Source organism: Ipomoea triloba, chromosome 12 (genome assembly GCF_003576645.1).
Source record: "Ipomoea triloba cultivar NCNSP0323 chromosome 12, ASM357664v1".
NCBI lineage: Eukaryota > Viridiplantae > Streptophyta > Magnoliopsida > Solanales > Convolvulaceae > Ipomoea > Ipomoea triloba.
The window spans coordinates 1,189,431-1,204,107 of NC_044927.1; the positions used below are offsets into that span (position 1 = coordinate 1,189,431).

The following is a 14,677-nucleotide window of genomic DNA, read 5'->3' on the forward strand; positions in this document are numbered from 1 at the left end:
TCGCGGCCTTCGAAGTTCAGCGTTGTGGTCGAGTTGATTGCCTCTCTGCCTCATAGATTAAACTCTGCAAAACTCCACGAACATCGCGCCTCTAGCTCATTGATCAATTCCACGGACTCTGCATCGAAGTTCAGTTTGCCTCTGAGTTGATTGCCGGCTGAATTGTTGCAGGTTTTTTCATCGAGCCGAGGCTTCAATTTTTCAGCCCCAAAACCTCCTCCGGCCTTCTTGTACTGGTAAATTTTCCCTCCTTTAAGTTTTATCTGTGTAGACCTTTTTTTTTTTCATTGGCCATTGATTTAGGGATAGTTGTATTGGTACAAGCAGATAAAATATGTAATGACTCCGAGGAGGGATTTCGGTCATTAGATAAAGGCAATATATGAGCATGAAGTATCAAAAAATAGCACTGAAGAATCTTTCAGAAGGCTCAATCCGGAGACCTTTTCCTGCATTTCTTTGTTCCTTTCTAAAATCTAGTAAATGAAATGTATCATCTAGTCACCCTATTATGTTCTTGTTACATAATGTGGCTTGATTTAAGACACTGTTTTTGTATTCGGATGCATATGGTTAATGAGAAAACTGTAAATAATGCAGGACTGAGGTAGAATATATAGTTGTAGCAAGTTCTATTTTTAGATCTTTACTATAAATTGGAAAGATCGATTGCAATGAATAAAAGTGCAGATTGGGCAGCAGTGACATGAAAAAAATCTTTGGAAATTAGAAACACTTTTTAGGGTTAACATTAGAAAGAGTTTAGTATTTTAGTGTTATAAATCTTTTGAAATTAAAGGTTTAAACTTGGTACTGACATAATTATTATTTATGGGAAATCTTGTGTCCATAAATTATAGGATTACTGATTACATGTTAGGAAATATGGTAGGCCATAACAAAGAATACAGCAATCCTTTTGAAATGAATTCACTNTAGAAATAGTGAATGTAGATTTATGATTGTGTGAATGTAGAGTTGCCCAGAAATGTGTGAATGTGGAGGTTTCAAATTGTGAATATGGAGTATAGAAATCGTGAATGTAGAGTTATGCATGTGTGAATCTGTAATAGAGTTAAGAAGTTCTAGTAACTTATAGCCCTATAATGTGTGAATGTGGAGTTCTCAAGTTGTAAATGTGGAGTATAAGACCTGTGAATATAAAGTTTTGAATGTGTGAATGTATAACAGTGGTAATATAATTACTAAACATATAATCCTATAATGTGTGAATGTGGAGTTTACAAATTGTGAATGTAGAGTATAGTGTATGTGAATGTAGACCCACCACGGCATAACAACCCAAATTTGAATTGGTCAACTATTTTAATTTGACCAGTTATAAAATCCGATAATTGGGCTTCATAATGTAAGCACAATAAGAAAAAAAAACTAAAAAAGCCCAACACGTAAAACGTTGGGCTGGAGGCTTGATAAAATAAGCCCAATCTTCAAAAGAGCGGTTGTTAACTTGTTATGCCGTGGACCGGGGTCCCTACAGAACATCGCGGCCTTCGAAGTTCAGCGTTGTGGTCGAGTTGATTGCCTCTCTGCCTCATAGATTAAACTCTGCAAAACTCCACGAACATCGCGCCTCTAGCTCATTGATCAATTCCACGGACTCTGCATCGAAGTTCAGTTTGCCTCTGAGTTGATTGCCGGCTGAATTGTTGCAGGTTTTTTCATCGAGCCGAGGCTTCAATTTTTCAGCCCCAAAACCTCCTCCGGCCTTCTTGTACTGGTAAATTTTCCCTCCTTTAAGTTTTATCTGTGTAGACCTTTTTTTTTTTCATTGGCCATTGATTTAGGGATAGTTGTATTGGTACAAGCAGATAAAATATGTAATGACTCCGAGGAGGGATTTCGGTCATTAGATAAAGGCAATATATGAGCATGAAGTATCAAAAAATAGCACTGAAGAATCTTTCAGAAGGCTCAATCCGGAGACCTTTTCCTGCATTTCTTTGTTCCTTTCTAAAATCTAGTAAATGAAATGTATCATCTAGTCACCCTATTATGTTCTTGTTACATAATGTGGCTTGATTTAAGACACTGTTTTTGTATTCGGATGCATATGGTTAATGAGAAAACTGTAAATAATGCAGGACTGAGGTAGAATATATAGTTGTAGCAAGTTCTATTTTTAGATCTTTACTATAAATTGGAAAGATCGATTGCAATGAATAAAAGTGCAGATTGGGCAGCAGTGACATGAAAAAAATCTTTGGAAATTAGAAACACTTTTTAGGGTTAACATTAGAAAGAGTTTAGTATTTTAGTGTTATAAATCTTTTGAAATTAAAGGTTTAAACTTGGTACTGACATAATTATTATTTATGGGAAATCTTGTGTCCATAAATTATAGGATTACTGATTACATGTTAGGAAATATGGTAGGCCATAACAAAGAATACAGCAATCCTTTTGAAATGAATTCACTTGGAAGAAATGAGAAAATAAAAAGCAGCAAAACATATACTATTAAACTAGTTCAGGTCTTGAAAAAATTTCAGAGCGCGGATGGGTATTATCTCGTAGTTGAGTATAACCTACTAATTATTGTTTTTTTTTTTTAATGTGTTTTTTATTTGAACGATATTGATTTTTAAAGATATTCTTTACTTTTTCAACTCTACTGAAGAAAATTCCTGCTTCTGCACCCGACTCTTGCAACCAAGGGAATGAAGATATAAATTGAGTGAACTGTTGTTGCTTCAGATGCTACTGAATGTGAATTGATTCAACAAAAAATGTCATTTTTCCGAGTTTTTGGAAGAACCCAAGCGCTTCATTCTTTTAATACAACTCTTCAGCTTCACTCTTCAACATCCAGGTGATTATTTAGTCATTTATGCGTGTGTTTAGGGTCTTGTCTTTCTACGTGTGTGGAAAAGAATTGGGCTTTACTATGTTTCTGGTGATGAATGTGTCTCTCTTGAATCAGAAACTATCTTCAAATTATTGCGCCAAGATATAGCCTTTTTAGTGTTGGAAACAATGGGCGCTGGAAAGTTTCGAGTTTTGGATGTGGGAGCCTGATGCCAAGGTGTGAATTCAGATCAGTAGTTGATAGCAACAATCTGTTCTCCAATTTGGGAAGGCATAGTATAGCAAGGTCTTGTTCAATGTTGAACTTTCAGCACCAGTATGCAACTAAAGCAGCTTCCACAGAGAAGAAATCTAAGAAGATGCTCCTTTACTTAACGGGATTGGTTTTTGCGATGGTAGGATGTAGTTATGCTGCAGTTCCTCTGTACAGGAGATTCTGTCAAGCTACGGGCTATGGGGGTACAGTTCAACGCAAGGAGGTAGAATCAAGTGCACTGCTTTAATATAAATAGATAGATAGAAGTCTGTTCCCCTCTTGATATGGTAGTCTTACTGTCCTGCAGAGCGTGGAAGAAAAGATTGCTCGCCACTCCAAAGATGGAACAGTTAGTACCAGGTATTAGTTTATTTCTTAAACTGGCATCAAGAATACACCTAGGTAGTTGTAAGCTTAAAGCGTGGAAGACCAATATCTTGATTGTTAAAAAGAAATTGGGTTCATAATATCTTTTATTCCATAGCATAGCATATTCTTATTCCTTCACTGAAGTTTTGCGTTCATTGTAATGAAGAGGTGTTTCTTCTTTATGACGTGCATACTTATGTTCTAATGTTGTCAGGGAGATAGTTGTACAATTCAATGCTGACGTGGCTGATGGAATGCCTTGGAAGTTCATTCCTACACAGCGAGAGGTGCCTTCTTGATGCAGTCATCATCAACCTGTGTGTCCATTTGTTTTATTTGAGAATTCTTAGTGTACAAATTGTGTTACTTGTTTCATGGAAATGTTGTTTGTTCGCCCTGCAGGTAAGAGTGAAGCCAGGAGAGAGTGCCCTTGCCTTCTACACTGCCGAAAATCGAAGTTCAACTCCAATTACTGGTGTATCTACATATAATGTCACTCCTATGAAGGTATGTGTAAATAAGTCGTTTAGGACACGGGTCACTCATTCAGAAGTTTGAGAATGTTAATGTCGTTTTGCCTAAATTTTACAGAGTATATTTTAAAAGCTACATGATTACACGCTACAATAGGGTTTGGTCAAGGGCAAGAGGGTTTCTCTGTTGTGAAGTGGATCAGTTTATCAAATGAAAAGAGAATACTACTTTTAGTTTGGAAAAGACAATATGCGTAGAATGAAATAACATGCTAACTATTTTGAGTGACGAGGGAAACCCGCAGTCACTATGCGAGTGTGTGCACTAAGTCAACAACCTGACCAGCTTGGTTGGGGTTGCCCTCTAGCATGTTAACTATTTTTGTTTGAGGTTAATGTGATAATATTGTAACAACTAGCACATCAAATAACAAGATCTTCTATCGTTTCAGGCTGCTGTGTATTTCAATAAAATACAGTGCTTTTGCTTTGAGGAACAGCGTCTACTTCCCGGGGAGCAAATTGACATGCCTGTAAACTTTCTGCTCAACTTTGTCTTAAAGAATCACCTTTTTACTTTCCCCGAAAAAATAACTTACTGATCAAATTATATGTGGTAGGTATTCTTTTACATTGACCCCGAGTTCGAAACAGACCCAAAGATGGATGGTATCAACAACATTATCCTCTCGTATACATTCTTCAAAGTATCTGATGAATAGTGATTCTACTCGTGTCAGTAACCAGTATCATTGATTGACACTCCCATGCATGACATGGTGAATAAATTTTCCCCCTTTTTACTTCTTCATGAAAACGAGGGATTTGGATATTCATACAGTATACTACATCTATGCTCGTGTCAATCACAGTTTTAAAACGAGCAATTGAGCATATTCCCTTCAGTTTTCTTGCTTTAAATTTCACCATACCGATGCAGTTTAGATTCACTTGTGATCATATGCACATTTGTCAGACCTTCAATAGAGGCACTAACTTGCAGAGAAAAAGCCGATTGCTGAACTATCACGGGTATGCTCTTCTCTCGCCCCTCTCCTCTCCTGCAACTCATCCTCTCTTCGTCTCCTAAGGAATTTTTCCAGAAAGAGATTATCGCCTTCTGCTAGGTAATTCTTCTGTTCTTCAAAAGTGGCAGTAATTCTTGATTTTTACCCATAATGTTTAGACACTGTGTTTAAACATGTGACAAAGATGCCAAAGGAAAGAGCCAACTGTTGGCCATGTATTTCAGTGACCCCAAACAACGTTTCTTGTACTATGGGAATCATGAAACCGCCATTAATGTGAAGGGTTGTGTGCACTGTGTTTGTCAGTCTATCTATAATGTCCATTAAAGCTGCTGAAGATCTTGTCTTGAATCAATTTAGTGCTGCTACTCTAGTAGTAGTATGGCCAATGATGCTTCCTTTGAATTAATGTCTTCCCCATTTATGGCTTGTCAAGAAGAGTACTCTTCAGAGGCTCAGTTCTTGCAGCCTTCTTCTTCTTCCTCTCTTTTGGTCCATTTCTTTGCCAGCCTTTTGCCTACTCAATTTTTTTTCTTTTTTTCTTTTTGGCTCCGAGAAAATTAAATTTTTAGTTATATGACCAATCGGACTGAGACAAATAATCGTTTAACTGAGTCTTTGTTAGCTGTCTTATCGTCGTGCCAAAGGAACCCTAATTGGCTCAACTGAAATGAACCCTAATTGGCTCAACTGAAATGAAATATAGTAGTAAGTTGGTTAAGCTGTTGGGTTGGTAATCACAATATTTTAAATTTGACTCTCAGAGCAGCATATTGGTCTTTCTTGTTTGAGGCAGTTAGTTATGAGGAACTTAGGTTGATTTACCTTTTTGTGATTCTCTGTTGATTAGAGTCAAAAGGTGGATTTTATTGCATGTTCACGAGTAGTGATTGTGAGTTTCTCTCGTCATCAAAGAAAGAAAGATGTAGATAGTAACATAGATTGTTAGGTTTGGACAAGAGTCTATTACCAAAGAAACCCAAGTTGGCTTACCCGGAAACAAAGATTCGAATCTTTCTTTGATTTACGAAAAAACATACAGTCCTTACCTGAATAAAATGGATGAAGCTCACTTTGACAAAATGGATGATAGTCTTTGTTAGCGGTCTTATCGTTGTACTAAAAATAAAAATAAAAAAATAAAATAAATAGAATGGGCAAGACATTCATTCTCTCCGGAAGGTGGGTGCAGCAGTGTGGAGAATGAATGTATTTGTCTTTGAACAAAAAAAACAAAAGAAAGTTAAACCTGCTTGAATTCAGCTTTGTTATTATTAACTTCACATGCAAACAAGACTCTCCACCTCATGTTTTCCAGATTTAAGACAGAAAATTATTGAAACAGGACCCATCTTGTCTTTATAGGTGCTGTTTCATCGCTATTCACTAATAATTAACCACTGCAATCATTGTTGCTATTCCTAAATCAATTACCAATCCCTAATTTCTTACTCATTCCACATTTAAGTTTAAATCACAAACTTAATGACCCATCATTGCTCATATCCTATGTACCGGTAAAGAAAGTAAATCGTGAAATGTATCTTAACAATTGTAATACCATGGACTAAGGTTTTGTATTGTGAACCCTGGTACAAAAATTCGGTTATTTAACACATTTTGTACCTACAGTTAACAGTTTCTGTACATGTAAACAAATAACTTGATAATTGCTGACATATAATATGATAGCTATAAGTAGAAATTATCAATTACAGATACAAAATGTGTTAACTACAGATACAGAATCTGAAGATTATTTTTGGACTAGAGTCTACAATGTAAAATACATCTTGGTCCATGGTATAATTTGTTCTATCATAAATAACTGCCATTGTTTCACCATCACCGCCTACATATTTACTTTTATACAACCTACTCATAAATCTTAACTATCAATACCCACTATAGAATACATACGTATGCCGTATCTATATATGTAGCTGCCACCATAACTACATTTGTTATTATCATTCGTAACTATATCCACTACTATCTTTTGACTTTAACCCCATTCTACTTACCCTATAGTGTTGTATATTTCCCATATTTTACTGAAATATGAAAGGTGTTGGAGCATAGTGGAGCGAAAAGAATGAGGTTCGCTAAGTGGGTTAGGGGTGTGGGGGTACAATACATGCATGGGCAATTTTGTAATATAGTGCTTGACTTTAACCCTATTCTACTTACCTAATAGTGTTGTATATGTCCCATATTTTACTGAAAGATGACAGGTGTTAGGGCTTACGTAGTGGAGTGGAACGAATGGGGTTCGCTAAGACTGCTAAGTGGGTTTGGGGTGTGGGGGTACAATACATGGGCAATTTTGTAAATGTACAATTAGAATTGTCTATAAATATAATGCTTGTAATCATGAATGTTTTATCATCCAATTAATAAAAGATCTCATTCACTCCTATGAGTGTAAGGTCTCAGCCAAACAACGTAAACTCTTCTTCATTTTTGTTTTGCGTTCTTAATCTCTTGATCTCATTTTTCTCAACAAATAACAACCTTATTAATTTCCTCTACCGCCACCAACACTCCTATTATTGATATTTATCATTAACGTTTGTACTTTTTTATTGAAGAAAAATGAATAGATTTCAAATTATTTTATATTTTATAAATTGATAAATTGTTCAATTTAAACACATCTACTAGTTTTTTTTTTTCTTTTAAATGAAACTGGAGATAAAATGAAAAATAAAAAATTACAGTAAACATACCCTTTTGATTTATGAGAAAATCTGCAACTATTATTTGAATGTACAATCTGGGTAAAGCTTGCTTTGTAGACCTAGTCGGCAACGAGCCACAAGTAGGTAAACGATATTTAACCAACTCAAACCAAGAAAACCAATAGATAATTTTCACAGCCGAGTTTGAAACCTTGTGCTTACCAAGCTAACTGTCCACCATGAGTAGTATGATTAGGAGTTCAATTACAAATTTATTATATAGTATAGATCAAGCAAGATTATGAGTTTGGAGTTGTAACTTTCATAAATTCAGCAGCATAATAATAGAGTCTCATTGACAATTATATGAATTAGAATATTTGTACATGACTTGATTTACAAGCCACAGTTCTTAAAAAATAAAAATAAAATTAAAATTAAAACACACTATCAAAATTATATAATGTCAAATAATTGGAATGTTGATGTCATATCAATGCCCTCCCAATACCTGCCTACACAGAATGGTTTAGTGACGGATACTAAAGGTAAAGATTAAGCGTTTATCACTACGTTAAAAGTTATTGATAGCAATGAAGATTGGAGACATAATTTTATTTTCTTTTATACTTTTGAAACAATCAGCACAATGTTTTGATAGTAGAATATTGGACCATATCCTTTAAGCTTCCACCAAACAGTTAACTATTATTATTTTCTAAAAGAAAGTTAGTGGCAATCTTATAAATAAAAATGGTAATTTTACCTTTAATTATTTACAATCAAGTGATTATCTTAGTAATTGACATTCTTTTCTTCTTGTAGTATGCATACTCTTAAAGTACATAATTTCATAATACATACAAGACATAAATTGACAACATAAGACACATACACATAGATCAGGATTCGCCCTGTCCATGATATAAGAGGATTGGGGTTAGCAATTGATGCACAACAAATAAATATAAAAAGTCAATTGCCGCATGGGATATAAACGCTAATTAAATTCAATAAATTGTAAATTCAAAAGGAGAAATAACATTTTTCAATGATGTACGTACATATACACACTGATCTGACACACATGCACAATGCTATATATAAAATTATAAACTAAGAATTGTACCAATTACTTTAAAGAACAAAAATAAATTAAAGAGGATTATATAGAGCACGATTTATCTAATATACACCATTAAATAATGATTCAGGATTTACTTTGTGAACATTTTTAGGTAATAATTTTGAATTTCCCTAAGAAAACTTAAGAAATTAAATCCTAACTAAGTTGGTTGGGCCGTTGGCTTGGTAACTAAGCTACAAAATAAAATAAAAAAATTGAGAAATTAAAGAAGATATTTCTTTTTCCGAGTATGACATATTGACATCTAATATATGTATGACATTTTAATATTATTCTTATATATAGAGAGAGAAAAAAAAGCTCAGAAGATGAGACCTAATTATAGTATGAGTATCGACCACACAGATCAATATCCTAGTAGTTGAATATAGTATTCCCATTCCTTTGTAAAAGTGAAAAGCCAACTTCCTCGGCACTCAGCAGCCATGCTCGCCACTCACACAATCTCCCTTCCTTCTTCTTCTTCTGCACCTACAAATACCCATGGCGTCACCACCACCACCGCCAAGAGGAAGCGAAAGCCCGCCGGAACTCCAGGTCCGATCCCTTTCATCATCACATCAATTACTCTTATCATCATCTTTTCCCTCTCACATTTTTATTATCTCATCTTCTTAATCAGTAATCAGAATCTCATATGTACTGAAAGACGATAGGTATTACTAAGCCACTTCTTTCTGAATTATATGTACTGAAATATGATAGGTATTACTGAACCACTTCTTCTTTACTTTTCTGCCATTATTTTCGATTCGAAAATCGATTTGTTCGTAGCAGATCCTGATGCAGAAGTGGTGTACCTTTCTCCGGAGACGTTAATGGAGTCCGACCGCTACGTGTGCGAGGTCTGCAACCTGAGTTTCCAGCGCGAGCAAAACCTGCAGATGCACCGCCGCCGCCACAAGCTGCCGTGGAGCCTCCACAAGAACGAGCGGCCGCCGCACGAGGCGGCGGCGGCGGCCCGGAAGCGGGTGTACGTTTGCCCGGAGCCGAGCTGCGTCCACCACGACCCGGCGCATGCGCTGGGCGATCTTGTCGGGATAAAGAAGCACTTTAGACGGAAACACAGCAACCACAAACAGTGGGTCTGCGAGAGATGCTCTAAAGGTTACGCCGTCCACTCCGACTACAAAGCTCACCTCAAAACCTGCGGCACCCGAGGCCATTCCTGCGATTGTGGTCGTGTCTTTTCTAGGTTTCTTTCATCTTCTCATCAAATTAGCTCTTAAATTCTTAATCCACCCAACTTCATCACAACTAGTTTAACTCTTAGTCGGAGCAACTGGTTTAGGCTGTCAAATATGAGCAACCTAAGCTGGTTTATGATTTATGCCAGCTAGAATAATCTCTAATAGAAGCTATTGGTTTCAGCCGATTAGGTATGAGCAACCTATGCTGGTTAATGATTTATGCCAGCTAGGACAATCTCTAGTAGTGGTTGTTAGTTTACTGGTCTAACTCATAATATAGTTAGATGTTGATTTAATTTTTTTCTTCCCCTAAAAATCTTTGAAAATTTCAATTTCTAGGGTTGAAACCTTTATTGAGCATCAAGATTCATGCAAACCCGGAAGAAAAGAAATCGGCGGCGATCGTCTCCAGACGCCATTAAAACCGGCAGGTTTCTTCCCACCAATCTTCAACCTGAATCTCAGTACCGCGGAGCCTCATTCACAATACAGATTAATCTCCGAGAGAAGAACAGAAGCGCAAGAATTGATAATATTCCCAGTGCATAAAGACGGAAATCATCATCTATCTTCATCTTCTTCTCCCCATCGCCATACCCTCGAGCTGCGTGAGCTATTTCCATCGAAGAAAAACGAAGAAACACCGAATTCCTCAGCCTCAGCGGCCATTGACGACGACGATGATGAAGTTGATCATAACACGCTTCTGCGGCGAGCATTGCGTCTGAGAAGCGAGACTAAAGAAGTGATGAGAGTGGCGATGGAGCAGAAGGCGAAGGCGGCGGAGAAGAGGAAGCAGGCGAGGGTTCTAATGGAGATGGCGAGCCAGGAAATGGAAAAGGCAAAGAAGATCAGAGAACAGGCGTTTGTGACTGAGATCAGAAACTCGCAGCTGCAGAAAGATCGTTTAACATGGCAGATGCTTATCGGTTCATCTAGCGGCGGCCAACACAGAATAACGTGCGATTCCTGCAAGATGAATCGCAGCAAAGCCTTCTTCCAAGAATCAGCGGTGAACTATTACTTTCCCTCTGCAATTACACATGGTGAAAATGGGGACAACAACAACAGCCTAATGTTTCGACCACTCCGGCCTGCCTGAATTGCACTCCAATCTCGAGAGTCGAGATTCTTGGGCTTGTGAAGTATATTCTAATTTCCACATTGTATCTTGTACCAAGGATTTAGTTGCTCAGCCATGTCAAATCTATCACTTCATCCGACACTTTTGTAATACAATGTTAAGAATAAACAAATGTTTTTTAGTGACAAGGGAAAACTAACAGTTATTATTAAAAAGTGTGCATTAGATAAATCTCGCATTGTGATCTTAATCAGCAAAGAATCACAAAGAGATAAACTAGCTTAGGATGCTCATAGTTCACTACTCAAATCAAGAAGGTTAATCAGGCACTCTTACTCAGAGTTTAATTTTTAACCTAACAGACCAATTTAGTTGGGATTGCCCTGAACTAGGAGCCCTCTGACACTTTTATATTATAAATTTACAATGTTAAGAATAAATTAATGTGTCGAACGATATGAAAACCCCTTGTGAGCAGAGTATAAAGGCAAGGGGTTACTAATGTGTCGAACGGTATGAATATCCTTTGTGAGCAGAGTATAAAGGTAAGGGGTTACTAATGCGTCCAACGAACGCTATGAAAACCCATTGTGAGCAGAGTAGAGTATAAAGGCAAGGGGTTTCTAACGTTGTCTGAGGAGCTGAGCATGGTGGGGTTAGATGGATGAAACCATGTGAAGGGAAGTGATGAGAAATAATGATTTGTGGGTTGTGTTGCGGACAAGAACCTGAAACAAGAAGGGTGTACGCACAAGTGGATTTAAATTTGGTAGGAAGGGGGAATAAGAAAGCATGCAGGAGTGCAGAGGGGAGGAGGGACCATATGGAGAAGATCAGAGGGAGTAATTAGTAAAACAAGAAAAGGTGAAGAAAGGATTAAAGCTGTGTGTTTCCATGTTGCTCTTATGTCGTTGTCGAAGGTACAACGCTAATTTTAATGCCCATTAAAGGCTCCATGTTTTTCAGTGCCATAATTTGTGAGAGTCCGCAGCCTCTCCAGTCCCTCTCAGCCCCGAACAACACGCGCAGGCGTACACCCCCACCCCTATCTCTCAAAGGCCACCTTGAATATGGTACCAGAAAAGATCCTTTTTTCTTCTTTGTGTGTTCTTGATTGAAAATTTGTCTTCTAATGTCCTTGCCGACTTCAATTTGTTGAGACATCATTCTCATTCGATTCTTTTAAAGGGTGAATATATCATATATATGCTCAAGCCCATGCCAGGAAAAAGCCCAAATCCAATTGCTAGTTCAAAACTTCCAACATCGAAAACCCAGACTCCTGAGTGAAACTTACCTTGTGAATCTATTTAATTATCAAATCAGTCGGTCGAACTTAAAATATTGTACTTATCAAGTTAACTACTTGATCAACTCAACTGATTTGAGATTGTCCCTATTGATTAGTTCACTTAATTACTCTCTACATTTGTAATTACCAGTCAACACACGAAGAGAAAGTGACTTTAATACTTAAATTAAATTATGTGTTTTCCAATTAAAAAAATATTTATCTCCTGGAGCTAAAAATTTAATCACTATTGGTATCAGAATACATTTGAAATTTCAGTATGAAATGAGAACAAATTTGACTTTGGTTATAAATCTCTGGGTTTCTTCGCGGCAAAAGGAGAAAGCTGACACCACCTTTTCTTGATGTTGTCACAAACATCACACATCATGCAAAATGAAGAAACCTATTTAGCCTTTTAGCTTTTGTTTCCTGCTACATTTCATGCTGGCACACCCACATCCACATTATATATATATATAATTCACTAAACCCTAATCATATGTAACTTAAGTCAGTAATAAATCTAATTAAGAGTTAACAGCTCTACTACGTAGGTTATTAAAACTGCGATTTACTTTTTTACTCTAGACTCTAGGTATGAAATTCACCAAATAAAAACTCTAATCATGTATTACATGTGACTATCAAGGCATAACTCAATTCGTTAATTAATTAAATTACAGTTATCATGCGATAGATTTATCTTTTTTACTCAACTTTAGATCGAGTTGTGACAATGAGACCTTCAAAATTGAGTTGAAATCGCCATACCTCGAGAGTGGACCCAATCAACAGAAATAAACCTGCTCATAGTTTCATAATATAATTATTGGTATATACATTATACATAGTCCGTAGTCAAAAAGGTGTTGTGTACCGACCCACCCAGCATCGTTTTACTTTTTGTTTGGTTGCATGCAGTCCATGTGAGGTATAATTTGTGAGTGAGTCATGCATGACAAAGTGACAAACTAAGTAAAGAATAACTTTTTTTTTAATAATTTGTGAGAATCTTTTATGATACTCCTTTGTTTTAACAAGGTTGTCGTATCTAGTTAGTTAGTTGATGTCAAATCCAATCTAATGTTTAAGGGAAATTTTATAATGTGTGGGTTATAACGAAGCGTTTTTTGTAAAGTTATTTATTACACTTTGTTAGAAATATATAGGGAAAGAGTACAACTCAAACTTATAATTAAACCTCAAGATATATTTTTAGAGTATTTTCAATATAATGAAGGAATTTTCATAGTTTTTTTAGAAAAAACTCTTGTTGATTTGGAAGAGAGGAGAGAGATGACGTTTGGCCATGATTTTTAGGATTAAAATGAGGTAAATAAACCTAAGTTGTTCATGACTAACCGGCTCAAATCGAGAATGCCACCTTGTCTTTTTGGTTGAAGCTCACAAGACCACAAGGAGATAAACCGGCATAGGTTACCCATTACTGTAAACTCAATTTAAAAAGGTCAAAAGCAGCCTAGGTTGTTTATGATTGGTCGACTCAAAGGTAAACCAGTCTAGATTAGTCTAGATTGTTCATGGCCGACTAGCTCAAACCGAGGTCACTTTGTCTTTTTGGGAGAAGCTCATAATACCACGAGGAAGTAAACCAACCTAAATTGTATGACATATGGCTGATCGGGTCAAGCTGAGAAAACCAACACATCAGCTCCCACAGGAAGTCGAATTTGAAATCTGATGATCACCAACCTAACCAAACCAACTCGACTAGGATTGCCCCAATTTTTCTCTAATCTTGATTAACATACCCAATCAATCTTGCAAATGCAGCATAGCATGCAAACTTGCAAGGGTTGTTCAAGAAATTGGTATGTTATCTTCTTTAGGCTACCATCCTAATGGTTATTAGTGCATTGTTCCACCAGCATCATCAAGCTTGAGTATTTTGCGATGATATAGTAAAAGCAATTGCATAGTTAATAACTACTTGTGACAAATTGGTCATAGTTGAGCAATTAAGTCTAAACTTATGGTGTGTTTGGTTGGTGGGTTTAGGCATAAGGAATGGGTATAAAAGTGATTGCTAGTGTTTGGTTGATAGGTTTTGAGAATGTTACTATGGGTTTGGAATACCCCATTAATGAGAAAACTCATACCCTTATTAAATAAGGGTTTCATTTTCCTTTCTCATTTCTTCCCCAACTATTAATAGTCATTCCCATTCCACCCAACTACCAAACATGCTAAATATTTTCACCAAAACCCATTACCCTTACCAAGTATTTCATACACATTCCGATTCCGATTCCCATGTGCGAACCAAACGCACCCTTAATGTTTTCAAAAAAAAAAAAAAAAAAAA

At 36.5% G+C, this 14,677-nt stretch overlaps 2 protein-coding genes across 7 annotated transcripts; both read left to right on the forward strand.

The window, feature by feature from the left end:
* On the forward strand, positions 1–5,265 carry LOC115998042 (cytochrome c oxidase assembly protein COX11, mitochondrial). Of its 6 annotated transcripts, none has more exons than XR_004093829.1 (9): positions 1,506–1,741; positions 2,642–2,833; positions 2,945–3,308; positions 3,393–3,445; positions 3,669–3,741; positions 3,857–3,961; positions 4,380–4,460; positions 4,548–4,706; positions 4,904–5,265. XR_004093829.1 is itself a non-coding variant. In XM_031237492.1 (9 exons), exons 3-9 carry the CDS (start codon positions 2,751–2,753, stop codon positions 4,647–4,649), a joined length of 861 nt encoding a protein of 286 aa, XP_031093352.1. In that variant the 5' UTR covers positions 1,506–1,741; positions 1,833–1,995; positions 2,642–2,750; the 3' UTR covers positions 4,650–4,832. The 6 variants fall into 6 exon arrangements, 4 of the variants coding, with proteins under 4 accessions (XP_031093351.1, XP_031093352.1, XP_031093349.1 ...); XR_004093828.1 differs by having other exon boundaries at positions 4,931–5,265; XM_031237492.1 differs by lacking the exon at positions 4,904–5,265 and adding an exon at positions 1,833–1,995 and having other exon boundaries at positions 4,548–4,832.
* A 3,820-nt stretch (positions 5,266–9,085) lies between these two features.
* LOC115998543 (protein indeterminate-domain 16-like) lies at positions 9,086–11,245 on the forward strand. Its single transcript, XM_031238134.1, has 3 exons — positions 9,086–9,320; positions 9,561–9,978; positions 10,313–11,245. Exons 1-3 carry the CDS (start codon positions 9,209–9,211, stop codon positions 11,073–11,075), a joined length of 1,293 nt encoding a protein of 430 aa, XP_031093994.1. The 5' UTR covers positions 9,086–9,208; the 3' UTR covers positions 11,076–11,245.
* Positions 11,246–14,677: the final 3,432 nt, after the last annotated feature.

What these genes read in the sequence shown, in the direction of transcription:
- LOC115998042 (XM_031237491.1), top strand. Translation starts at nt 2,751, where the DNA reads ATGTCATTTTTCCGAGTTTTTGGAAGAACCCAAGCGCTTCATTCTTTT. An exon ending in CTTCACTCTTCAACATCCAG is followed by an intron (nt 2,834 to 2,944) that starts GTGATTATTTAG and finishes CTCTTGAATCAG; the next exon opens with AAACTATCTTCAAATTATTG. An exon ending in TCATTCCTACACAGCGAGAG is followed by an intron (nt 3,742 to 3,856) that starts GTGCCTTCTTGA and finishes TTCGCCCTGCAG; the next exon opens with GTAAGAGTGAAGCCAGGAGA.
- LOC115998543 (XM_031238134.1), top strand. Translation starts at nt 9,209, where the DNA reads ATGCTCGCCACTCACACAATCTCCCTTCCTTCTTCTTCTTCTGCACCT. An exon ending in AAAGCCCGCCGGAACTCCAG is followed by an intron (nt 9,321 to 9,560) that starts GTCCGATCCCTT and finishes TGTTCGTAGCAG; the next exon opens with ATCCTGATGCAGAAGTGGTG. An exon ending in TGTGGTCGTGTCTTTTCTAG is followed by an intron (nt 9,979 to 10,312) that starts GTTTCTTTCATC and finishes TTCAATTTCTAG; the next exon opens with GGTTGAAACCTTTATTGAGC.